At 47.8% G+C, this 21,684-nt stretch overlaps 19 protein-coding genes and 1 pseudogene across 19 annotated transcripts in view; all 20 read left to right on the forward strand.

The window, feature by feature from the left end:
* The window catches only part of LOC134845154 (nuclear pore complex protein Nup153-like), a 438,386-nt gene that overhangs the window by 104,317 nt on the left and 312,385 nt on the right, over positions 1-21,684 (forward strand). The gene's annotated exons all lie outside the window — the stretch shown is intronic.
* LOC134844771 (WD repeat and HMG-box DNA-binding protein 1-like) overlaps positions 1-21,684 on the forward strand; it is a 473,647-nt gene that overhangs the window by 104,312 nt on the left and 347,651 nt on the right. The window lies entirely within an intron of this gene.
* LOC134844756 (uncharacterized) lies at positions 378-4,361 on the forward strand. The gene is made up of 4 exons (XM_063861572.1): positions 378-724; positions 2,527-2,656; positions 2,908-3,237; positions 4,034-4,361. Exons 1-4 carry the CDS (start codon positions 418-420, stop codon positions 4,359-4,361), a joined length of 1,095 nt encoding a protein of 364 aa, XP_063717642.1. The 5' UTR covers positions 378-417.
* On the forward strand, positions 1,016-1,463 carry LOC134845274 (late histone H2A.2.2). Its single transcript, XM_063862220.1, has one exon. The coding sequence runs from the start codon at positions 1,033-1,035 to the stop codon at positions 1,432-1,434; it is 402 nt and encodes a 133-aa protein (XP_063718290.1). The 5' UTR covers positions 1,016-1,032; the 3' UTR covers positions 1,435-1,463.
* LOC134845275 (histone H2B.1/H2B.2) lies at positions 1,742-2,177 on the forward strand. Its single transcript, XM_063862221.1, has one exon. The coding sequence runs from the start codon at positions 1,753-1,755 to the stop codon at positions 2,119-2,121; it is 369 nt and encodes a 122-aa protein (XP_063718291.1). The 5' UTR covers positions 1,742-1,752; the 3' UTR covers positions 2,122-2,177.
* Positions 4,648-5,095, forward strand: LOC134845273 (late histone H2A.2.2). Its single transcript, XM_063862219.1, has one exon. The coding sequence runs from the start codon at positions 4,665-4,667 to the stop codon at positions 5,064-5,066; it is 402 nt and encodes a 133-aa protein (XP_063718289.1). The 5' UTR covers positions 4,648-4,664; the 3' UTR covers positions 5,067-5,095.
* On the forward strand, positions 5,378-5,813 carry LOC134845277 (histone H2B.1/H2B.2). The gene has a single exon (XM_063862222.1). It carries the CDS (start codon positions 5,389-5,391, stop codon positions 5,755-5,757), a length of 369 nt encoding a protein of 122 aa, XP_063718292.1. The 5' UTR covers positions 5,378-5,388; the 3' UTR covers positions 5,758-5,813.
* LOC134845272 (histone H3) lies at positions 6,511-6,955 on the forward strand. Its single transcript, XM_063862218.1, has one exon. It carries the CDS (start codon positions 6,545-6,547, stop codon positions 6,953-6,955), a length of 411 nt encoding a protein of 136 aa, XP_063718288.1. The 5' UTR covers positions 6,511-6,544.
* Positions 7,646-11,633, forward strand: LOC134844757 (uncharacterized). Its single transcript, XM_063861573.1, has 4 exons — positions 7,646-7,992; positions 9,799-9,928; positions 10,180-10,509; positions 11,306-11,633. Exons 1-4 carry the CDS (start codon positions 7,686-7,688, stop codon positions 11,631-11,633), a joined length of 1,095 nt encoding a protein of 364 aa, XP_063717643.1. The 5' UTR covers positions 7,646-7,685.
* LOC134844685 (late histone H2A.2.2) lies at positions 8,284-8,731 on the forward strand. The gene has a single exon (XM_063861497.1). It carries the CDS (start codon positions 8,301-8,303, stop codon positions 8,700-8,702), a length of 402 nt encoding a protein of 133 aa, XP_063717567.1. The 5' UTR covers positions 8,284-8,300; the 3' UTR covers positions 8,703-8,731.
* Positions 9,014-9,449, forward strand: LOC134844687 (histone H2B.1/H2B.2). Its single transcript, XM_063861499.1, has one exon. The coding sequence runs from the start codon at positions 9,025-9,027 to the stop codon at positions 9,391-9,393; it is 369 nt and encodes a 122-aa protein (XP_063717569.1). The 5' UTR covers positions 9,014-9,024; the 3' UTR covers positions 9,394-9,449.
* LOC134844686 (late histone H2A.2.2) lies at positions 11,920-12,367 on the forward strand. Its single transcript, XM_063861498.1, has one exon. The coding sequence runs from the start codon at positions 11,937-11,939 to the stop codon at positions 12,336-12,338; it is 402 nt and encodes a 133-aa protein (XP_063717568.1). The 5' UTR covers positions 11,920-11,936; the 3' UTR covers positions 12,339-12,367.
* LOC134844688 (histone H2B.1/H2B.2) lies at positions 12,650-13,085 on the forward strand. The gene has a single exon (XM_063861500.1). It carries the CDS (start codon positions 12,661-12,663, stop codon positions 13,027-13,029), a length of 369 nt encoding a protein of 122 aa, XP_063717570.1. The 5' UTR covers positions 12,650-12,660; the 3' UTR covers positions 13,030-13,085.
* On the forward strand, positions 13,783-14,227 carry LOC134844684 (histone H3). Its single transcript, XM_063861496.1, has one exon. It carries the CDS (start codon positions 13,817-13,819, stop codon positions 14,225-14,227), a length of 411 nt encoding a protein of 136 aa, XP_063717566.1. The 5' UTR covers positions 13,783-13,816.
* On the forward strand, positions 14,918-18,905 carry LOC134844758 (uncharacterized). Its single transcript, XM_063861574.1, has 4 exons — positions 14,918-15,264; positions 17,071-17,200; positions 17,452-17,781; positions 18,578-18,905. Exons 1-4 carry the CDS (start codon positions 14,958-14,960, stop codon positions 18,903-18,905), a joined length of 1,095 nt encoding a protein of 364 aa, XP_063717644.1. The 5' UTR covers positions 14,918-14,957.
* On the forward strand, positions 15,556-16,003 carry LOC134845043 (late histone H2A.2.2). Its single transcript, XM_063861875.1, has one exon. It carries the CDS (start codon positions 15,573-15,575, stop codon positions 15,972-15,974), a length of 402 nt encoding a protein of 133 aa, XP_063717945.1. The 5' UTR covers positions 15,556-15,572; the 3' UTR covers positions 15,975-16,003.
* LOC134845046 (histone H2B.1/H2B.2) lies at positions 16,286-16,721 on the forward strand. Its single transcript, XM_063861877.1, has one exon. It carries the CDS (start codon positions 16,297-16,299, stop codon positions 16,663-16,665), a length of 369 nt encoding a protein of 122 aa, XP_063717947.1. The 5' UTR covers positions 16,286-16,296; the 3' UTR covers positions 16,666-16,721.
* On the forward strand, positions 19,192-19,639 carry LOC134845044 (late histone H2A.2.2). Its single transcript, XM_063861876.1, has one exon. It carries the CDS (start codon positions 19,209-19,211, stop codon positions 19,608-19,610), a length of 402 nt encoding a protein of 133 aa, XP_063717946.1. The 5' UTR covers positions 19,192-19,208; the 3' UTR covers positions 19,611-19,639.
* Positions 19,923-20,369, forward strand: LOC134845045 (histone H2B.1/H2B.2-like; annotated as a pseudogene).
* LOC134843741 (histone H3) lies at positions 21,067-21,511 on the forward strand. The gene has a single exon (XM_063859997.1). It carries the CDS (start codon positions 21,101-21,103, stop codon positions 21,509-21,511), a length of 411 nt encoding a protein of 136 aa, XP_063716067.1. The 5' UTR covers positions 21,067-21,100.

Raw genomic sequence — 21,684 nt, forward strand, 5'->3', positions numbered from 1 at the left:
CTGTCGACTGACCAGTTTAAGCTAGTACACCTTGTGTGAGCTCAAAATTTTTTCAATTGCTCCCGTACGTAGCCTAACTATTTTCAACTTAGAGCTCTCAGAGCTCGGCAAGCTATCTCACAGACCTCGAGCGAGCTTCTACGAGCTTGATTTAAATCACATAGCTCTGATAAGCTCTGTGGACTGACCAGTTTGAGGTAGAAGGTCTTGTGGGAGCTCAAAAAAAAAATTTCAATTGCTCCTTTACGTGCCTAACTTTTTTAAATACTTATTATCTGCTCTCTCATTGGCTGTTGGTATGAGGGCCAATCAGAGAGCAGAGAAGTCGGTCGAAAATTGATAGGTACCTAGCGATTTTTGCCAATCTCAAACCCAACTGCTACTTCAATTTCTACAACAACTACAACTGCAACAACCATGTCTGGACGAGGAAAGGGAGGAAAAGGACTTGGCAAAGGAGGAGCAAAGAGGCACCGAAAGATCTTAAGAGATAACATCCAAGGCATCACCAAGCCAGCCATCAGACGTCTTGCTCGACGAGGAGGTGTCAAGCGTATCAGTGGACTGATCTACGAAGAGACCCGAGGAGTGCTCAAGAACTACTTGGAGAGCGTGATCAGGGATGCTGTAACCTACACCGAGCACGCCAAGAGGAAGACCGTTGTAGCCATGGACATCGTCTACGCCCTCAAGAGACAAGGCAAGACCTTGTACGGATTCGGAGGTTAAGAAGCTTCTTAGCCAGCTGCTCTCCTAGCTGCAGCACCAAACCGGCCTTTTTAAAGGCCACCAACTATCTCAGTTCTTAAGTCAAGCTCTACTAGAGCTCTAACGAGCTCTGCTAGAGCTCTAACAAGCTCAGCTAGTTAGTGTAGAGTTTTCAGCGTATCTAAATTAACTTAAAATGCTAGCTCGATTCTGATTGGCTCTCCCATCTTGGTGGCCGATTTGAACTTACTACCCTAAGACAGGGAGCCAAATTGCGGGTAAAGTCAATCGTCAATCTACAGCTTCTACCACAACTACAACACGATGTCAGGCAAAGGAGGAAAATCGAAGAGCGGCAAAGTTGGAGCCAAGGCCAAGACCCGATCAAGCCGAGCTGGACTGCAGTTCCCTGTTGGAAGAATCCACCGATTCATCCGCAAGGGCAACTACGCTGAGCGAGTTGGTGCTGGAGCTCCAGTCTACCTTGCTGCTGTGCTCGAGTACTTGACTGCTGAGATCCTTGAGCTGGCTGGCAACGCTGCTAAAGACAACAAGAAGTCCAGGATCATCCCCAGACACTTGCAGTTGGCCATCAGGAACGACGAAGAGTTGAACAAGCTGCTCCACGGAGTGACCATTGCTCAGGGCGGTGTGCTGCCAAACATCCAGGCTGTGCTCCTACCCAAGAAGCAGTCTTCGTCTCAGCCCAAGTCTGACAAGAAGTAAAGAGCTTCTACCTCAACCAGTTGCTAGCTTTCAAGCTTCAACACCAAACCGGCCTTTTTAAAGGCCACCAAACTTAAAGTTCTATCTTTTTATCCTGCCTAGCAGGCATAGCTACGCTACTGCAAGCCATGGGGGCCTAACACAACTAGCTAGCCTCGAGCTCGACTGGCAGTCCAAAAGTGAAGCTTAATTTAGCTTTCAGCTGAGAGCCAATCAGAATTGAGTATTCTTCGAGCTCAATTTGAACACAATTTTTCAAGTTAGGTTGGCATTTTTGCTCGATCCACAACTCAACACCACTACAACTACATCTCTACAATGGCACCCAAAGTCAGCGGAAAGGCAGTCAAGAAGGCAGGCAAAGCCCAGAAGAAGCCCACTGGAGACAAGAAAAAGAAGAAGAAGAGGCGAGAGACCTACTCTCTCTACATCTACAAGGTGCTGAAGCAGGTCCACCCTGACACCGGCATCTCCTCCAAGGCTATGTCGATCATGAACAGCTTCGTGAACGACATCTTCGAGAGAATCGCCGGTGAAGCTTCAAAACTGGCCCACTACAACAAGCGATCAACCATCTCTAGCCGGGAGATCCAAACCGCAGTCAGACTGCTGTTGCCCGGAGAGCTGGCCAAGCATGCTGTCAGTGAGGGAACCAAGGCCGTCACCAAGTACACCAGCTCCAAGTAGACGACCAGCTTCTGCAACTAGTTGCTCTGAGCAACACCAAACCGGCCTTTTTAAAGGCCACCAAAAAGCATAGTTCTCTTTGTACTCTAGCTAGCAAGCTCAAATTGGCTTGTATGCAATTTCGAGCTCTCAAAAGCTAGCTTTGAGCATCTAATTTGAGCTACTAAGCTCAACTGAGCTTGTAACTTGCTTAAAATAGCTCCAGATCAATTTAAGAGCTAAAAGACAGCAGAATTTTAAGCTTTCACGTCTCAGCCAATCAGATTTGAGCTTCCTTGTGCTCTCTAACTTACAGCTCGAAATAGCTAAGTTTGAGCTTCCAAAGCTAGCTAACGAACCCAATTCAGCTAGGATAAGCTCAATTGAGTTTGTAGCTGGCTGACATTAGCTTTGGGTCAATTCTAGAGGCAGAAACACCAAATTTTCAACTTTTCACTTCTCAGCCAATCAGATTCGAGCTTAGTTTGAGCTTCCGCTATCACTCAGACACGGGCCAATCACCTATGCCGCTTTTGGCGGGTAACCTCCAACCCAAGTATAAATAGTCGGCACTTCACATACTTTACTATATATATAGTTGAAATTGCTCCTTAATATATATAAGTAACGACTCACCAGAGCTCTCCTTCTATTGCTCTTTTACGTGCCTAACTATTTTTTTATACATCGAGCGCTCTCAAGGCTTCTGGAGATCTGAATCTCTAGGTTACCTCACGGATTTTCACAAAATTCAACACCCAAAATCTACTTCTACATCTACAACTCAGCTACACTCAACTGACGAAGAATGGCCCGAACGAAGCAGACTGCACGAAAGAGTACCGGAGGAAAGGCACCCAGGAAGCAACTGGCTACCAAGGCTGCAAGGAAGAGCGCACCTTCCACCGGCGGTGTGAAGAAGCCTCACCGATACAGACCAGGAACCGTTGCCCTGAGGGAGATCAGGAGATACCAGAAGTCCACTGAGCTGTTGATCCGAAAGCTGCCCTTCCAGCGACTGGTCAGAGAAATCGCCCAGGACTTCAAGACTGACTTGCGGTTCCAGAGCACTGCCATCATGGCTCTGCAGGAAGCCAGCGAGAGCTACTTGGTCAGCCTGTTCGAGGACACCAACTTGTGCGCGATCCACGCCAAGAGAGTCACGATCATGCCCAAGGACATCCAGTTGGCTCGACGAATCCGAGGAGAGCGAGCTTAAGCTCAAGGTGTACTCCACACCAATCAAACCGGCCTTTTTAAAGGCCACCCAACTATAAGTTCTATAATTCTTCACATTGAGCCTCGCTCAAGCGAGCTTCGACCAGAGGAAGCTTGAGCTGGTCTAGGTTGAGCTCTGCTTCCCCCTCATTGGGGTGACGCAGCTGGAAAAAGAGCTCGAGCTAGCTGTTCAATTGCTCCCGTACGTAGCCTAACTTTTTTGAGCTTCGAGCTCGCAGAGCTCGGCAAGCTACCTCATAGAGCTCAGGCAAGCTTGTATAAGCTTGATTTAAATCACAGAGCTCGAATAAGCTCTGTCGACTGACCAGTTTAAGCTAGTACACCTTGTGTGAGCTCAAAATTTTTTCAATTGCTCCCGTACGTAGCCTAACTATTTTCAACTTAGAGCTCTCAGAGCTCGGCAAGCTATCTCACAGACCTCGAGCGAGCTTCTACGAGCTTGATTTAAATCACATAGCTCTGATAAGCTCTGTGGACTGACCAGTTTGAGGTAGAAGGTCTTGTGGGAGCTCAAAAAAAAAATTTCAATTGCTCCTTTACGTGCCTAACTTTTTTAAATACTTATTATCTGCTCTCTCATTGGCTGTTGGTATGAGGGCCAATCAGAGAGCAGAGAAGTCGGTCGAAAATTGATAGGTACCTAGCGATTTTTGCCAATCTCAAACCCAACTGCTACTTCAATTTCTACAACAACTACAACTGCAACAACCATGTCTGGACGAGGAAAGGGAGGAAAAGGACTTGGCAAAGGAGGAGCAAAGAGGCACCGAAAGATCTTAAGAGATAACATCCAAGGCATCACCAAGCCAGCCATCAGACGTCTTGCTCGACGAGGAGGTGTCAAGCGTATCAGTGGACTGATCTACGAAGAGACCCGAGGAGTGCTCAAGAACTACTTGGAGAGCGTGATCAGGGATGCTGTAACCTACACCGAGCACGCCAAGAGGAAGACCGTTGTAGCCATGGACATCGTCTACGCCCTCAAGAGACAAGGCAAGACCTTGTACGGATTCGGAGGTTAAGAAGCTTCTTAGCCAGCTGCTCTCCTAGCTGCAGCACCAAACCGGCCTTTTTAAAGGCCACCAACTATCTCAGTTCTTAAGTCAAGCTCTACTAGAGCTCTAACGAGCTCTGCTAGAGCTCTAACAAGCTCAGCTAGTTAGTGTAGAGTTTTCAGCGTATCTAAATTAACTTAAAATGCTAGCTCGATTCTGATTGGCTCTCCCATCTTGGTGGCCGATTTGAACTTACTACCCTAAGACAGGGAGCCAAATTGCGGGTAAAGTCAATCGTCAATCTACAGCTTCTACCACAACTACAACACGATGTCAGGCAAAGGAGGAAAATCGAAGAGCGGCAAAGTTGGAGCCAAGGCCAAGACCCGATCAAGCCGAGCTGGACTGCAGTTCCCTGTTGGAAGAATCCACCGATTCATCCGCAAGGGCAACTACGCTGAGCGAGTTGGTGCTGGAGCTCCAGTCTACCTTGCTGCTGTGCTCGAGTACTTGACTGCTGAGATCCTTGAGCTGGCTGGCAACGCTGCTAAAGACAACAAGAAGTCCAGGATCATCCCCAGACACTTGCAGTTGGCCATCAGGAACGACGAAGAGTTGAACAAGCTGCTCCACGGAGTGACCATTGCTCAGGGCGGTGTGCTGCCAAACATCCAGGCTGTGCTCCTACCCAAGAAGCAGTCTTCGTCTCAGCCCAAGTCTGACAAGAAGTAAAGAGCTTCTACCTCAACCAGTTGCTAGCTTTCAAGCTTCAACACCAAACCGGCCTTTTTAAAGGCCACCAAACTTAAAGTTCTATCTTTTTATCCTGCCTAGCAGGCATAGCTACGCTACTCAGAGCAAACCATGGGGGCCTAACACAACTAGCTAGCCTCGAGCTCGACTGGCAGTCCAAAATTGAAGCTTAATTTAGCTTTCAGCTGAGAGCCAATCAGAATTGAGTATTCTTCGAGCTCAATTTGAACACAATTTTTCAAGTTAGGTTGGCATTTTTGCTCGATCCACAACTCAACACCACTACAACTACATCTCTACAATGGCACCCAAAGTCAGCGGAAAGGCAGTCAAGAAGGCAGGCAAAGCCCAGAAGAAGCCCACTGGAGACAAGAAAAAGAAGAAGAAGAGGCGAGAGACCTACTCTCTCTACATCTACAAGGTGCTGAAGCAGGTCCACCCTGACACCGGCATCTCCTCCAAGGCTATGTCGATCATGAACAGCTTCGTGAACGACATCTTCGAGAGAATCGCCGGTGAAGCTTCAAAACTGGCCCACTACAACAAGCGATCAACCATCTCTAGCCGGGAGATCCAAACCGCAGTCAGACTGCTGTTGCCCGGAGAGCTGGCCAAGCATGCTGTCAGTGAGGGAACCAAGGCCGTCACCAAGTACACCAGCTCCAAGTAGACGACCAGCTTCTGCAACTAGTTGCTCTGAGCAACACCAAACCGGCCTTTTTAAAGGCCACCAAAAAGCATAGTTCTCTTTGTACTCTAGCTAGCAAGCTCAAATTGGCTTGTATGCAATTTCGAGCTCTCAAAAGCTAGCTTTGAGCATCTAATTTGAGCTACTAAGCTCAACTGAGCTTGTAACTTGCTTAAAATAGCTCCAGATCAATTTAAGAGCTAAAAGACAGCAGAATTTTAAGCTTTCACGTCTCAGCCAATCAGATTTGAGCTTCCTTGTGCTCTCTAACTTACAGCTCGAAATAGCTAAGTTTGAGCTTCCAAAGCTAGCTAACGAACCCAATTCAGCTAGGATAAGCTCAATTGAGTTTGTAGCTGGCTGACATTAGCTTTGGGTCAATTCTAGAGGCAGAAACACCAAATTTTCAACTTTTCACTTCTCAGCCAATCAGATTCGAGCTTAGTTTGAGCTTCCGCTATCACTCAGACACGGGCCAATCACCTATGCCGCTTTTGGCGGGTAACCTCCAACCCAAGTATAAATAGTCGGCACTTCACATACTTTACTATATATATAGTTGAAATTGCTCCTTAATATATATAAGTAACGACTCACCAGAGCTCTCCTTCTATTGCTCTTTTACGTGCCTAACTATTTTTTTATACATCGAGCGCTCTCAAGGCTTCTGGAGATCTGAATCTCTAGGTTACCTCACGGATTTTCACAAAATTCAACACCCAAAATCTACTTCTACATCTACAACTCAGCTACACTCAACTGACGAAGAATGGCCCGAACGAAGCAGACTGCACGAAAGAGTACCGGAGGAAAGGCACCCAGGAAGCAACTGGCTACCAAGGCTGCAAGGAAGAGCGCACCTTCCACCGGCGGTGTGAAGAAGCCTCACCGATACAGACCAGGAACCGTTGCCCTGAGGGAGATCAGGAGATACCAGAAGTCCACTGAGCTGTTGATCCGAAAGCTGCCCTTCCAGCGACTGGTCAGAGAAATCGCCCAGGACTTCAAGACTGACTTGCGGTTCCAGAGCACTGCCATCATGGCTCTGCAGGAAGCCAGCGAGAGCTACTTGGTCAGCCTGTTCGAGGACACCAACTTGTGCGCGATCCACGCCAAGAGAGTCACGATCATGCCCAAGGACATCCAGTTGGCTCGACGAATCCGAGGAGAGCGAGCTTAAGCTCAAGGTGTACTCCACACCAATCAAACCGGCCTTTTTAAAGGCCACCCAACTATAAGTTCTATAATTCTTCACATTGAGCCTCGCTCAAGCGAGCTTCGACCAGAGGAAGCTTGAGCTGGTCTAGGTTGAGCTCTGCTTCCCCCTCATTGGGGTGACGCAGCTGGAAAAAGAGCTCGAGCTAGCTGTTCAATTGCTCCCGTACGTAGCCTAACTTTTTTGAGCTTCGAGCTCGCAGAGCTCGGCAAGCTACCTCATAGAGCTCAGGCAAGCTTGTATAAGCTTGATTTAAATCACAGAGCTCGAATAAGCTCTGTCGACTGACCAGTTTAAGCTAGTACACCTTGTGTGAGCTCAAAATTTTTTCAATTGCTCCCGTACGTAGCCTAACTATTTTCAACTTAGAGCTCTCAGAGCTCGGCAAGCTATCTCACAGACCTCGAGCGAGCTTCTACGAGCTTGATTTAAATCACATAGCTCTGATAAGCTCTGTGGACTGACCAGTTTGAGGTAGAAGGTCTTGTGGGAGCTCAAAAAAAAAATTTCAATTGCTCCTTTACGTGCCTAACTTTTTTAAATACTTATTATCTGCTCTCTCATTGGCTGTTGGTATGAGGGCCAATCAGAGAGCAGAGAAGTCGGTCGAAAATTGATAGGTACCTAGCGATTTTTGCCAATCTCAAACCCAACTGCTACTTCAATTTCTACAACAACTACAACTGCAACAACCATGTCTGGACGAGGAAAGGGAGGAAAAGGACTTGGCAAAGGAGGAGCAAAGAGGCACCGAAAGATCTTAAGAGATAACATCCAAGGCATCACCAAGCCAGCCATCAGACGTCTTGCTCGACGAGGAGGTGTCAAGCGTATCAGTGGACTGATCTACGAAGAGACCCGAGGAGTGCTCAAGAACTACTTGGAGAGCGTGATCAGGGATGCTGTAACCTACACCGAGCACGCCAAGAGGAAGACCGTTGTAGCCATGGACATCGTCTACGCCCTCAAGAGACAAGGCAAGACCTTGTACGGATTCGGAGGTTAAGAAGCTTCTTAGCCAGCTGCTCTCCTAGCTGCAGCACCAAACCGGCCTTTTTAAAGGCCACCAACTATCTCAGTTCTTAAGTCAAGCTCTACTAGAGCTCTAACGAGCTCTGCTAGAGCTCTAACAAGCTCAGCTAGTTAGTGTAGAGTTTTCAGCGTATCTAAATTAACTTAAAATGCTAGCTCGATTCTGATTGGCTCTCCCATCTTGGTGGCCGATTTGAACTTACTACCCTAAGACAGGGAGCCAAATTGCGGGTAAAGTCAATCGTCAATCTACAGCTTCTACCACAACTACAACACGATGTCAGGCAAAGGAGGAAAATCGAAGAGCGGCAAAGTTGGAGCCAAGGCCAAGACCCGATCAAGCCGAGCTGGACTGCAGTTCCCTGTTGGAAGAATCCACCGATTCATCCGCAAGGGCAACTACGCTGAGCGAGTTGGTGCTGGAGCTCCAGTCTACCTTGCTGCTGTGCTCGAGTACTTGACTGCTGAGATCCTTGAGCTGGCTGGCAACGCTGCTAAAGACAACAAGAAGTCCAGGATCATCCCCAGACACTTGCAGTTGGCCATCAGGAACGACGAAGAGTTGAACAAGCTGCTCCACGGAGTGACCATTGCTCAGGGCGGTGTGCTGCCAAACATCCAGGCTGTGCTCCTACCCAAGAAGCAGTCTTCGTCTCAGCCCAAGTCTGACAAGAAGTAAAGAGCTTCTACCTCAACCAGTTGCTAGCTTTCAAGCTTCAACACCAAACCGGCCTTTTTAAAGGCCACCAAACTTAAAGTTCTATCTTTTTATCCTGCCTAGCAGGCATAGCTACGCTACTCAGAGCAAACCATGGGGGCCTAACACAACTAGCTAGCCTCGAGCTCGACTGGCAGTCCAAAATTGAAGCTTAATTTAGCTTTCAGCTGAGAGCCAATCAGAATTGAGTATTCTTCGAGCTCAATTTGAACACAATTTTTCAAGTTAGGTTGGCATTTTTGCTCGATCCACAACTCAACACCACTACAACTACATCTCTACAATGGCACCCAAAGTCAGCGGAAAGGCAGTCAAGAAGGCAGGCAAAGCCCAGAAGAAGCCCACTGGAGACAAGAAAAAGAAGAAGAAGAGGCGAGAGACCTACTCTCTCTACATCTACAAGGTGCTGAAGCAGGTCCACCCTGACACCGGCATCTCCTCCAAGGCTATGTCGATCATGAACAGCTTCGTGAACGACATCTTCGAGAGAATCGCCGGTGAAGCTTCAAAACTGGCCCACTACAACAAGCGATCAACCATCTCTAGCCGGGAGATCCAAACCGCAGTCAGACTGCTGTTGCCCGGAGAGCTGGCCAAGCATGCTGTCAGTGAGGGAACCAAGGCCGTCACCAAGTACACCAGCTCCAAGTAGACGACCAGCTTCTGCAACTAGTTGCTCTGAGCAACACCAAACCGGCCTTTTTAAAGGCCACCAAAAAGCATAGTTCTCTTTGTACTCTAGCTAGCAAGCTCAAATTGGCTTGTATGCAATTTCGAGCTCTCAAAAGCTAGCTTTGAGCATCTAATTTGAGCTACTAAGCTGAACTGAGCTTGTAACTTGCTTAAAATAGCTCCAGATCAATTTAAGAGCTAAAAGACAGCAGAATTTTAAGCTTTCACGTCTCAGCCAATCAGATTTGAGCTTCCTTGTGCTCTCTAACTTACAGCTCGAAATAGCTAAGTTTGAGCTTCCAAAGCTAGCTAACGAACCCAATTCAGCTAGGATAAGCTCAATTGAGTTTGTAGCTGGCTGACATTAGCTTTGGGTCAATTCTAGAGGCAGAAACACCAAATTTTCAACTTTTCACTTCTCAGCCAATCAGATTCGAGCTTAGTTTGAGCTTCCGCTATCACTCAGACACGGGCCAATCACCTATGCCGCTTTTGGCGGGTAACCTCCAACCCAAGTATAAATAGTCGGCACTTCACATACTTTACTATATATATAGTTGAAATTGCTCCTTAATATATATAAGTAACGACTCACCAGAGCTCTCCTTCTATTGCTCTTTTACGTGCCTAACTATTTTTTTATACATCGAGCGCTCTCAAGGCTTCTGGAGATCTGAATCTCTAGGTTACCTCACGGATTTTCACAAAATTCAACACCCAAAATCTACTTCTACATCTACAACTCAGCTACACTCAACTGACGAAGAATGGCCCGAACGAAGCAGACTGCACGAAAGAGTACCGGAGGAAAGGCACCCAGGAAGCAACTGGCTACCAAGGCTGCAAGGAAGAGCGCACCTTCCACCGGCGGTGTGAAGAAGCCTCACCGATACAGACCAGGAACCGTTGCCCTGAGGGAGATCAGGAGATACCAGAAGTCCACTGAGCTGTTGATCCGAAAGCTGCCCTTCCAGCGACTGGTCAGAGAAATCGCCCAGGACTTCAAGACTGACTTGCGGTTCCAGAGCACTGCCATCATGGCTCTGCAGGAAGCCAGCGAGAGCTACTTGGTCAGCCTGTTCGAGGACACCAACTTGTGCGCGATCCACGCCAAGAGAGTCACGATCATGCCCAAGGACATCCAGTTGGCTCGACGAATCCGAGGAGAGCGAGCTTAAGCTCAAGGTGTACTCCACACCAATCAAACCGGCCTTTTTAAAGGCCACCCAACTATAAGTTCTATAATTCTTCACATTGAGCCTCGCTCAAGCGAGCTTCGACCAGAGGAAGCTTGAGCTGGTCTAGGTTGAGCTCTGCTTCCCCCTCATTGGGGTGACGCAGCTGGAAAAAGAGCTCGAGCTAGCTGTTCAATTGCTCCCGTACGTAGCCTAACTTTTTTGAGCTTCGAGCTCGCAGAGCTCGGCAAGCTACCTCATAGAGCTCAGGCAAGCTTGTATAAGCTTGATTTAAATCACAGAGCTCGAATAAGCTCTGTCGACTGACCAGTTTAAGCTAGTACACCTTGTGTGAGCTCAAAATTTTTTCAATTGCTCCCGTACGTAGCCTAACTATTTTCAACTTAGAGCTCTCAGAGCTCGGCAAGCTATCTCACAGACCTCGAGCGAGCTTCTACGAGCTTGATTTAAATCACATAGCTCTGATAAGCTCTGTGGACTGACCAGTTTGAGGTAGAAGGTCTTGTGGGAGCTCAAAAAAAAAATTTCAATTGCTCCTTTACGTGCCTAACTTTTTTAAATACTTATTATCTGCTCTCTCATTGGCTGTTGGTATGAGGGCCAATCAGAGAGCAGAGAAGTCGGTCGAAAATTGATAGGTACCTAGCGATTTTTGCCAATCTCAAACCCAACTGCTACTTCAATTTCTACAACAACTACAACTGCAACAACCATGTCTGGACGAGGAAAGGGAGGAAAAGGACTTGGCAAAGGAGGAGCAAAGAGGCACCGAAAGATCTTAAGAGATAACATCCAAGGCATCACCAAGCCAGCCATCAGACGTCTTGCTCGACGAGGAGGTGTCAAGCGTATCAGTGGACTGATCTACGAAGAGACCCGAGGAGTGCTCAAGAACTACTTGGAGAGCGTGATCAGGGATGCTGTAACCTACACCGAGCACGCCAAGAGGAAGACCGTTGTAGCCATGGACATCGTCTACGCCCTCAAGAGACAAGGCAAGACCTTGTACGGATTCGGAGGTTAAGAAGCTTCTTAGCCAGCTGCTCTCCTAGCTGCAGCACCAAACCGGCCTTTTTAAAGGCCACCAACTATCTCAGTTCTTAAGTCAAGCTCTACTAGAGCTCTAACGAGCTCTGCTAGAGCTCTAACAAGCTCAGCTAGTTAGTGTAGAGTTTTCAGCGTATCTAAATTAACTTAAAATGCTAGCTCGATTCTGATTGGCTCTCCCATCTTGGTGGCCGATTTGAACTTACTACCCTAAGACAGGGAGCCAAATTGCGGGTAAAGTCAATCGTCAATCTACAGCTTCTACCACAACTACAACACGATGTCAGGCAAAGGAGGAAAATCGAAGAGCGGCAAAGTTGGAGCCAAGGCCAAGACCCGATCAAGCCGAGCTGGACTGCAGTTCCCTGTTGGAAGAATCCACCGATTCATCCGCAAGGGCAACTACGCTGAGCGAGTTGGTGCTGGAGCTCCAGTCTACCTTGCTGCTGTGCTCGAGTACTTGACTGCTGAGATCCTTGAGCTGGCTGGCAACGCTGCTAAAGACAACAAGAAGTCCAGGATCATCCCCAGACACTTGCAGTTGGCCATCAGGAACGACGAAGAGTTGAACAAGCTGCTCCACGGAGTGACCATTGCTCAGGGCGGTGTGCTGCCAAACATCCAGGCTGTGCTCCTACCCAAGAAGCAGTCTTCGTCTCAGCCCAAGTCTGACAAGAAGTAAAGAGCTTCTACCTCAACCAGTTGCTAGCTTTCAAGCTTCAACACCAAACCGGCCTTTTTAAAGGCCACCAAACTTAAAGTTCTATCTTTTTATCCTGCCTAGCAGGCATAGCTACGCTACTCAGAGCAAACCATGGGGGCCTAACACAACTAGCTAGCCTCGAGCTCGACTGGCAGTCCAAAATTGAAGCTTAATTTAGCTTTCAGCTGAGAGCCAATCAGAATTGAGTATTCTTCGAGCTCAATTTGAACACAATTTTTCAAGTTAGGTTGGCATTTTTGCTCGATCCACAACTCAACACCACTACAACTACATCTCTACAATGGCACCCAAAGTCAGCGGAAAGGCAGTCAAGAAGGCAGGCAAAGCCCAGAAGAAGCCCACTGGAGACAAGAAAAAGAAGAAGAAGAGGCGAGAGACCTACTCTCTCTACATCTACAAGGTGCTGAAGCAGGTCCACCCTGACACCGGCATCTCCTCCAAGGCTATGTCGATCATGAACAGCTTCGTGAACGACATCTTCGAGAGAATCGCCGGTGAAGCTTCAAAACTGGCCCACTACAACAAGCGATCAACCATCTCTAGCCGGGAGATCCAAACCGCAGTCAGACTGCTGTTGCCCGGAGAGCTGGCCAAGCATGCTGTCAGTGAGGGAACCAAGGCCGTCACCAAGTACACCAGCTCCAAGTAGACGACCAGCTTCTGCAACTAGTTGCTCTGAGCAACACCAAACCGGCCTTTTTAAAGGCCACCAAAAAGCATAGTTCTCTTTGTACTCTAGCTAGCAAGCTCAAATTGGCTTGTATGCAATTTCGAGCTCTCAAAAGCTAGCTTTGAGCATCTAATTTGAGCTACTAAGCTCAACTGAGCTTGTAACTTGCTTAAAATAGCTCCAGATCAATTTAAGAGCTAAAAGACAGCAGAATTTTAAGCTTTCACGTCTCAGCCAATCAGATTTGAGCTTCCTTGTGCTCTCTAACTTACAGCTCGAAATAGCTAAGTTTGAGCTTCCAAAGCTAGCTAACGAACCCAATTCAGCTAGGATAAGCTCAATTGAGTTTGTAGCTGGCTGACATTAGCTTTGGGTCAATTCTAGAGGCAGAAACACCAAATTTTCAACTTTTCACTTCTCAGCCAATCAGATTCGAGCTTAGTTTGAGCTTCCGCTATCACTCAGACACGGGCCAATCACCTATGCCGCTTTTGGCGGGTAACCTCCAACCCAAGTATAAATAGTCGGCACTTCACATACTTTACTATATATATAGTTGAAATTGCTCCTTAATATATATAAGTAACGACTCACCAGAGCTCTCCTTCTATTGCTCTTTTACGTGCCTAACTATTTTTTTATACATCGAGCGCTCTCAAGGCTTCTGGAGATCTGAATCTCTAGGTTACCTCACGGATTTTCACAAAATTCAACACCCAAAATCTACTTCTACATCTACAACTCAGCTACACTCAACTGACGAAGAATGGCCCGAACGAAGCAGACTGCACGAAAGAGTACCGGAGGAAAGGCACCCAGGAAGCAACTGGCTACCAAGGCTGCAAGGAAGAGCGCACCTTCCACCGGCGGTGTGAAGAAGCCTCACCGATACAGACCAGGAACCGTTGCCCTGAGGGAGATCAGGAGATACCAGAAGTCCACTGAGCTGTTGATCCGAAAGCTGCCCTTCCAGCGACTGGTCAGAGAAATCGCCCAGGACTTCAAGACTGACTTGCGGTTCCAGAGCACTGCCATCATGGCTCTGCAGGAAGCCAGCGAGAGCTACTTGGTCAGCCTGTTCGAGGACACCAACTTGTGCGCGATCCACGCCAAGAGAGTCACGATCATGCCCAAGGACATCCAGTTGGCTCGACGAATCCGAGGAGAGCGAGCTTAAGCTCAAGGTGTACTCCACACCAATCAAACCGGCCTTTTTAAAGGCCACCCAACTATAAGTTCTATAATTCTTCACATTGAGCCTCGCTCAAGCGAGCTTCGACCAGAGGAAGCTTGAGCTGGTCTAGGTTGAGCTCTGCTTCCCCCTCATTGGGGTGACGCAGCTGGAAAAAGAGCTCGAGCTAGCTGTTCAATTGCTCCCGTACGTAGCCTAACTTTTTTGAGCTTCGAGCTCGCAGAGCTCGGCAAGCTACCTCATAGAGCTCAGGCAAGCTTGTATAAGCTTGATTTAAATCACAGAGCTCGAATAAGCTCTGTCGACTGACCAGTTTAAGCTAGTACACCTTGTGTGAGCTCAAAATTTTTTCAATTGCTCCCGTACGTAGCCTAACTATTTTCAACTTAGAGCTCTCAGAGCTCGGCAAGCTATCTCACAGACCTCGAGCGAGCTTCTACGAGCTTGATTTAAATCACATAGCTCTGATAAGCTCTGTGGACTGACCAGTTTGAGGTAGAAGGTCTTGTGGGAGCTCAAAAAAAAAATTTCAATTGCTCCTTTACGTGCCTAACTTTTTTAAATACTTATTATCTGCTCTCTCATTGGCTGTTGGTATGAGGGCTAATCAGAGAGCAGAGAAGTCGGTCGAAAATTGATAGGTACCTAGCGATTTTTGCCAATCTCAAACCCAACTGCTACTTCAATTTCTACAACAACTACAACTGCAACAACCATGTCTGGACGAGGAAAGGGAGGAAAAGGACTTGGCAAAGGAGGAGCAAAGAGGCACCGAAAGATCTTAAGAGATAACATCCAAGGCATCACCAAGCCAGCCATCAGACGTCTTGCTCGACGAGGAGGTGTCAAGCGTATCAGTGGACTGATCTACGAAGAGACCCGAGGAGTGCTCAAGAACTACTTGGAGAGCGTGATCAGGGATGCTGTAACCTACACCGAGCACGCCAAGAGGAAGACCGTTGTAGCCATGGACATCGTCTACGCCCTCAAGAGACAAGGCAAGACCTTGTACGGATTCGGAGGTTAAGAAGCTTCTTAGCCAGCTGCTCTCCTAGCTGCAGCACCAAACCGGCCTTTTTAAAGGCCACCAACTATCTCAGTTCTTAAGTCAAGCTCTACTAGAGCTCTAACGAGCTCTGCTAGAGCTCTAACAAGCTCAGCTAGTTAGTGTAGAGTTTTCAGCGTATCTAAATTAACTTAAAATGCTAGCTCGATTCTGATTGGCTCTCCCATCTTGGTGGCCGATTTGAACTTACTACCCTAAGACAGGGAGCCAAATTGCGGGTAAAGTCAATCGTCAATCTACAGCTTCTACCACAACTACAACACGATGTCAGGCAAAGGAGGAAAATCGAAGAGCGGCAAAGTTGGAGCCAAGGCCAAGACCCGATCAAGCCGAGCTGGACTGCAGTTCCCTGTTGGAAGAATCCACCGATTCATCCGCAAGGGCAACTACGCTGAGCGAGTTGGTGCTGGAGCTCCAGTCTACCTTGCTGCTGTGCTCGAGTACTTGACTGCTGAGATCCTTGAGCTGGCTGGCAACGCTGCTAAAGACAACAAGAAGTCCAGGATCATCCCCAGACACTTGCAGTTGGCCATCAGGAACGACGAAGAGTTGAACAAGCTGCTCCACGGAGTGACCATTGCTCAGGGCGGTGTGCTGCCAAACATCCAGGCTGTGCTCCTACCCAAGAAGCAGTCTTCGTCTCAGCCCAAGTCTGACAAGAAGTAAAGAGCTTCTACCTCAACCAGTTGCTAGCTTTCAAGCTTCAACACCAAACCGGCCTTTTTAAAGGCCACCAAACTTAAAGTTCTATCTTTTTATCCTGCCTAGCAGGCATAGCTACGCTACTCAGAGCAAACCATGGGGGCCTAACACAACTAGCTAGCCTCGAGCTCGACTGGCAGTCCAAAATTGAAGCTTAATTTAGCTTTCAGCTGAGAGCCAATCAGAATTGAGTATTCTTCGAGCTCAATTTGAACACAATTTTTCAAGTTAGGTTGGCATTTTTGCTCGATCCACAACTCAACACCACTACAACTACATCTCTACAATGGCACCCAAAGTCAGCGGAAAGGCAGTCAAGAAGGCAGGCAAAGCCCAGAAGAAGCCCACTGGAGACAAGAAAAAGAAGAAGAAGAGGCGAGAGACCTACTCTCTCTACATCTACAAGGTGCTGAAGCAGGTCCACCCTGACACCGGCATCTCCTCCAAGGCTATGTCGATCATGAACAGCTTCGTGAACGACATCTTCGAGAGAATCGCCGGTGAAGCTTCAAAACTGGCCCACTACAACAAGCGATCAACCATCTCTAGCCGGGAGATCCAAACCGCAGTCAGACTGCTGTTGCCCGGAGAGCTGGCCAAGCATGCTGTCAGTGAGGGAACCAAGGCCGTCACCAAGTACACCAGCTCCAAGTAGACGACCAGCTTCTGCAACTAGTTGCTCTGAGCAACACCAAACCGGCCTTTTTAAAGGCCACCAAAAAGCATAGTTCTCTTTGTACTCTAGCTAGCAAGCTCAAATTGGCTTGTATGCAATTTCGAGCTCTCAAAAGCTAGCTTTGAGCATCTAATTTGAGCTACTAAGCTCAACTGAGCTTGTAACTTGCTTAAAATAGCTCCAGATCAATTTAAGAGCTAAAAGACAGCAGAATTTTAAGCTTTCACGTCTCAGCCAATCAGATTTGAGCTTCCTTGTGCTCTCTAACTTACAGCTCGAAATAGCTAAGTTTGAGCTTCCAAAGCTAGCTAACGAACCCAATTCAGCTAGGATAAGCTCAATTGAGTTTGTAGCTGGCTGACATTAGCTTTGGGTCAATTCTAGAGGCAGAAACACCAAATTTTCAACTTTTCACTTCTCAGCCAATCAGATTCGAGCTTAGTTTGAGCTTCCGCTATCACTCAGACACGGGCCAATCACCTATGCCGCTTTTGGCGGGTAACCTCCAACCCAAGTATAAATAGTCGGCACTTCACATACTTTACTATATATATAGTTGAAATTGCTCCTTAATATATATAAGTAACGACTCACCAGAGCTCTCCTTCTATTGCTCTTTTACGTGCCTAACTATTTTTTTATACATCGAGCGCTCTCAAGGCTTCTGGAGATCTGAATCTCTAGGTTACCTCACGGATTTTCACAAAATTCAACACCCAAAATCTACTTCTACATCTACAACTCAGCTACACTCAACTGACGAAGAATGGCCCGAACGAAGCAGACTGCACGAAAGAGTACCGGAGGAAAGGCACCCAGGAAGCAACTGGCTACCAAGGCTGCAAGGAAGAGCGCACCTTCCACCGGCGGTGTGAAGAAGCCTCACCGATACAGACCAGGAACCGTTGCCCTGAGGGAGATCAGGAGATACCAGAAGTCCACTGAGCTGTTGATCCGAAAGCTGCCCTTCCAGCGACTGGTCAGAGAAATCGCCCAGGACTTCAAGACTGACTTGCGGTTCCAGAGCACTGCCATCATGGCTCTGCAGGAAGCCAGCGAGAGCTACTTGGTCAGCCTGTTCGAGGACACCAACTTGTGCGCGATCCACGCCAAGAGAGTCACGATCATGCCCAAGGACATCCAGTTGGCTCGACGAATCCGAGGAGAGCGAGCTTAAGCTCAAGGTGTACTCCACACCAATCAAACCGGCCTTTTTAAAGGCCACCCAACTATAAGTTCTATAATTCTTCACATTGAGCCTCGCTCAAGCGAGCTTCGACCAGAGGAAGCTTGAGCTGGTCTAGGTTGAGCTCTGCTTCCCCCTCATTGGGGTGACGCAGCTGGAAAAAGAGCTCGAGCTAGCTGTTCAATTGCTCCCGTACGTAGCCTAACTTTTTTGAGCTTCGAGCTCGCAGAGCTCGGCAAGCTACCTCATAGAGCTCAGGCAAGCTTGTATAAGCTTGATTTAAATCACAGAGCTCGAATAAGCTCTGTCGACTGACCAGTTTAAGCTAGTACACCTTGTGTGAGCTCAAAATTTTTTCAATTGCTCCCGTACGTAGCCTAACTATTTTCAACTTAGAGCTCTCAGAGCTCGGCAAGCTATCTCACAGACCTCGAGCGAGCTTCTACGAGCTTGATTTAAATCACATAGCTCTGATAAGCTCTGTGGACTGACCAGTTTGAGGTAGAAGGTCTTGTGGGAGCTCAAAAAAAAAATTTCAATTGCTCCTTTACATGCCTAACTTTTTTAAATACTTATTATCTGCTCTCTCATTGGCTGTTGGTATGAGGGCTAATCAGAGAGCAGAGAAGTCGGTCGAAAATTGATAGGTACCTAGCGATTTTTGCCAATCTCAAACCCAACTGCTACTTCAATTTCTACAACAACTACAACTGCAACAACCATGTCTGGACGAGGAAAGGGAGGAAAAGGACTTGGCAAAGGAGGAGCAAAGAGGCACCGAAAGATCTTAAGAGATAACATCCAAGGCATCACCAAGCCAGCCATCAGACGTCTTGCTCGACGAGGAGGTGTCAAGCGTATCAGTGGACTGATCTACGAAGAGACCCGAGGAGTGCTCAAGAACTACTTGGAGAGCGTGATCAGGGATGCTGTAACCTACACCGAGCACGCCAAGAGGAAGACCGTTGTAGCCATGGACATCGTCTACGCCCTCAAGAGACAAGGCAAGACCTTGTACGGATTCGGAGGTTAAGAAGCTTCTTAGCCAGCTGCTCTCCTAGCTGCAGCACCAAACCGGCCTTTTTAAAGGCCACCAACTATCTCAGTTCTTAAGTCAAGCTCTACTAGAGCTCTAACGAGCTCTGCTAGAGCTCTAACAAGCTCAGCTAGTTAGTGTAGAGTTTTCAGCGTATCTAAATTAACTTAAAATGCTAGCTCGATTCTGATTGGCTCTCCCATCTTGGTGGCCGATTTGAACTTACTACCCTAAGACAGGGAGCCAAATTGCGGGTAAAGTCAATCGTCAATCTACAGCTTCTACCACAACTACAACACGATGTCAGGCAAAGGAGGAAAATCGAAGAGCGGCAAAGTTGGAGCCAAGGCCAAGACCCGATCAAGCCGAGCTGGACTGCAGTTCCCTGTTGGAAGAATCCACCGATTCATCCGCAAGGGCAACTACGCTGAGCGAGTTGGTGCTGGAGCTCCAGTCTACCTTGCTGCTGTGCTCGAGTACTTGACTGCTGAGATCCTTGAGCTGGCTGGCAACGCTGCTAAAGACAACAAGAAGTCCAGGATCATCCCCAGACACTTGCAGTTGGCCATCAGGAACGACGAAGAGTTGAACAAGCTGCTCCACGGAGTGACCATTGCTCAGGGCGGTGTGCTGCCAAACATCCAGGCTGTGCTCCTACCCAAGAAGCAGTCTTCGTCTCAGCCCAAGTCTGACAAGAAGTAAAGAGCTTCTACCTCAACCAGTTGCTAGCTTTCAAGCTTCAACACCAAACCGGCCTTTTTAAAGGCCACCAAACTTAAAGTTCTATCTTTTTATCCTGCCTAGCAGGCATAGCTACGCTACTCAGAGCAAACCATGGGGGCCTAACACAACTAGCTAGCCTCGAGCTCGACTGGCAGTCCAAAATTGAAGCTTAATTTAGCTTTCAGCTGAGAGCCAATCAGAATTGAGTATTCTTCGAGCTCAATTTGAACACAATTTTTCAAGTTAGGTTGGCATTTTTGCTCGATCCACAACTCAACACCACTACAACTACATCTCTACAATGGCACCCAAAGTCAGCGGAAAGGCAGTCAAGAAGGCAGGCAAAGCCCAGAAGAAGCCCACTGGAGACAAGAAAAAGAAGAAGAAGAGGCGAGAGACCTACTCTCTCTACATCTACAAGGTGCTGAAGCAGGTCCACCCTGACACCGGCATCTCCTCCACAGCTTCGTGAACGATGAACAGCTTCGTGAACAGCTTCGTGAACGACATCTTCGAGAGAATCGCCGGTGAAGCTTCAAAACTGGCCCACTACAACAAGCGATCAACCATCTCTAGCCGGGAGATCCAAACCGCAGTCAGACTGCTGTTGCCCGGAGAGCTGGCCAAGCATGCTGTCAGTGAGGGAACCAAGGCCGTCACCAAGTACACCAGCTCCAAGTAGACGACCAGCTTCTGCAACTAGTTGCTCTGAGCAACACCAAACCGGCCTTTTTAAAGGCCACCAAAAAGCATAGTTCTCTTTGTACTCTAGCTAGCAAGCTCAAATTGGCTTGTATGCAATTTCGAGCTCTCAAAAGCTAGCTTTGAGCATCTAATTTGAGCTACTAAGCTCAACTGAGCTTGTAACTTGCTTAAAATAGCTCCAGATCAATTTAAGAGCTAAAAGACAGCAGAATTTTAAGCTTTCACGTCTCAGCCAATCAGATTTGAGCTTCCTTGTGCTCTCTAACTTACAGCTCGAAATAGCTAAGTTTGAGCTTCCAAAGCTAGCTAACGAACCCAATTCAGCTAGGATAAGCTCAATTGAGTTTGTAGCTGGCTGACATTAGCTTTGGGTCAATTCTAGAGGCAGAAACACCAAATTTTCAACTTTTCACTTCTCAGCCAATCAGATTCGAGCTTAGTTTGAGCTTCCGCTATCACTCAGACACGGGCCAATCACCTATGCCGCTTTTGGCGGGTAACCTCCAACCCAAGTATAAATAGTCGGCACTTCACATACTTTACTATATATATAGTTGAAATTGCTCCTTAATATATATAAGTAACGACTCACCAGAGCTCTCCTTCTATTGCTCTTTTACGTGCCTAACTATTTTTTTATACATCGAGCGCTCTCAAGGCTTCTGGAGATCTGAATCTCTAGGTTACCTCACGGATTTTCACAAAATTCAACACCCAAAATCTACTTCTACATCTACAACTCAGCTACACTCAACTGACGAAGAATGGCCCGAACGAAGCAGACTGCACGAAAGAGTACCGGAGGAAAGGCACCCAGGAAGCAACTGGCTACCAAGGCTGCAAGGAAGAGCGCACCTTCCACCGGCGGTGTGAAGAAGCCTCACCGATACAGACCAGGAACCGTTGCCCTGAGGGAGATCAGGAGATACCAGAAGTCCACTGAGCTGTTGATCCGAAAGCTGCCCTTCCAGCGACTGGTCAGAGAAATCGCCCAGGACTTCAAGACTGACTTGCGGTTCCAGAGCACTGCCATCATGGCTCTGCAGGAAGCCAGCGAGAGCTACTTGGTCAGCCTGTTCGAGGACACCAACTTGTGCGCGATCCACGCCAAGAGAGTCACGATCATGCCCAAGGACATCCAGTTGGCTCGACGAATCCGAGGAGAGCGAGCTTAAGCTCAAGGTGTACTCCACACCAATCAAACCGGCCTTTTTAAAGGCCACCCAACTATAAGTTCTATAATTCTTCACATTGAGCCTCGCTCAAGCGAGCTTCGACCAGAGGAAGCTTGAGCTGGTCTAGGTTGAGCTCTGCTTCCCCCTCATTGGGGTGACGCAGCTGGAAAAAG

The sequence above is a fragment of the Symsagittifera roscoffensis genome, chromosome 4 (genome assembly GCF_963678635.1).
Source record: "Symsagittifera roscoffensis chromosome 4, txSymRosc1.1, whole genome shotgun sequence".
Taxonomy (NCBI): domain Eukaryota; kingdom Metazoa; phylum Xenacoelomorpha; order Acoela; family Convolutidae; genus Symsagittifera; species Symsagittifera roscoffensis.

Excerpts from the sequence above, each read along its gene's own strand:
- LOC134844756 (XM_063861572.1), top strand. The coding sequence starts at position 418 with ATGTCTGGACGAGGAAAGGGAGGAAAAGGACTTGGCAAAGGAGGAGCA. Across the intron at positions 725-2,526 it reads GACCTTGTACGGATTCGGAG|AGGCAGAAACACCAAATTTT; the intron begins GTTAAGAAGCTT and ends GGTCAATTCTAG. Across the intron at positions 3,238-4,033 it reads CTGTTCGAGGACACCAACTT|TACAACTGCAACAACCATGT; the intron begins GTGCGCGATCCA and ends TTCTACAACAAC.
- LOC134845274 (XM_063862220.1), top strand. The coding sequence starts at position 1,033 with ATGTCAGGCAAAGGAGGAAAATCGAAGAGCGGCAAAGTTGGAGCCAAG.
- LOC134845275 (XM_063862221.1), top strand. The coding sequence starts at position 1,753 with ATGGCACCCAAAGTCAGCGGAAAGGCAGTCAAGAAGGCAGGCAAAGCC.
- LOC134845273 (XM_063862219.1), top strand. The coding sequence starts at position 4,665 with ATGTCAGGCAAAGGAGGAAAATCGAAGAGCGGCAAAGTTGGAGCCAAG.
- LOC134845277 (XM_063862222.1), top strand. The coding sequence starts at position 5,389 with ATGGCACCCAAAGTCAGCGGAAAGGCAGTCAAGAAGGCAGGCAAAGCC.
- LOC134845272 (XM_063862218.1), top strand. The coding sequence starts at position 6,545 with ATGGCCCGAACGAAGCAGACTGCACGAAAGAGTACCGGAGGAAAGGCA.
- LOC134844757 (XM_063861573.1), top strand. The coding sequence starts at position 7,686 with ATGTCTGGACGAGGAAAGGGAGGAAAAGGACTTGGCAAAGGAGGAGCA. Across the intron at positions 7,993-9,798 it reads GACCTTGTACGGATTCGGAG|AGGCAGAAACACCAAATTTT; the intron begins GTTAAGAAGCTT and ends GGTCAATTCTAG. Across the intron at positions 9,929-10,179 it reads GCGGGTAACCTCCAACCCAA|AATGGCCCGAACGAAGCAGA; the intron begins GTATAAATAGTC and ends CAACTGACGAAG.
- LOC134844685 (XM_063861497.1), top strand. The coding sequence starts at position 8,301 with ATGTCAGGCAAAGGAGGAAAATCGAAGAGCGGCAAAGTTGGAGCCAAG.
- LOC134844687 (XM_063861499.1), top strand. The coding sequence starts at position 9,025 with ATGGCACCCAAAGTCAGCGGAAAGGCAGTCAAGAAGGCAGGCAAAGCC.
- LOC134844686 (XM_063861498.1), top strand. The coding sequence starts at position 11,937 with ATGTCAGGCAAAGGAGGAAAATCGAAGAGCGGCAAAGTTGGAGCCAAG.
- LOC134844688 (XM_063861500.1), top strand. The coding sequence starts at position 12,661 with ATGGCACCCAAAGTCAGCGGAAAGGCAGTCAAGAAGGCAGGCAAAGCC.
- LOC134844684 (XM_063861496.1), top strand. The coding sequence starts at position 13,817 with ATGGCCCGAACGAAGCAGACTGCACGAAAGAGTACCGGAGGAAAGGCA.
- LOC134844758 (XM_063861574.1), top strand. The coding sequence starts at position 14,958 with ATGTCTGGACGAGGAAAGGGAGGAAAAGGACTTGGCAAAGGAGGAGCA. Across the intron at positions 15,265-17,070 it reads GACCTTGTACGGATTCGGAG|AGGCAGAAACACCAAATTTT; the intron begins GTTAAGAAGCTT and ends GGTCAATTCTAG. Across the intron at positions 17,782-18,577 it reads CTGTTCGAGGACACCAACTT|TACAACTGCAACAACCATGT; the intron begins GTGCGCGATCCA and ends TTCTACAACAAC.
- LOC134845043 (XM_063861875.1), top strand. The coding sequence starts at position 15,573 with ATGTCAGGCAAAGGAGGAAAATCGAAGAGCGGCAAAGTTGGAGCCAAG.
- LOC134845046 (XM_063861877.1), top strand. The coding sequence starts at position 16,297 with ATGGCACCCAAAGTCAGCGGAAAGGCAGTCAAGAAGGCAGGCAAAGCC.
- LOC134845044 (XM_063861876.1), top strand. The coding sequence starts at position 19,209 with ATGTCAGGCAAAGGAGGAAAATCGAAGAGCGGCAAAGTTGGAGCCAAG.
- LOC134843741 (XM_063859997.1), top strand. The coding sequence starts at position 21,101 with ATGGCCCGAACGAAGCAGACTGCACGAAAGAGTACCGGAGGAAAGGCA.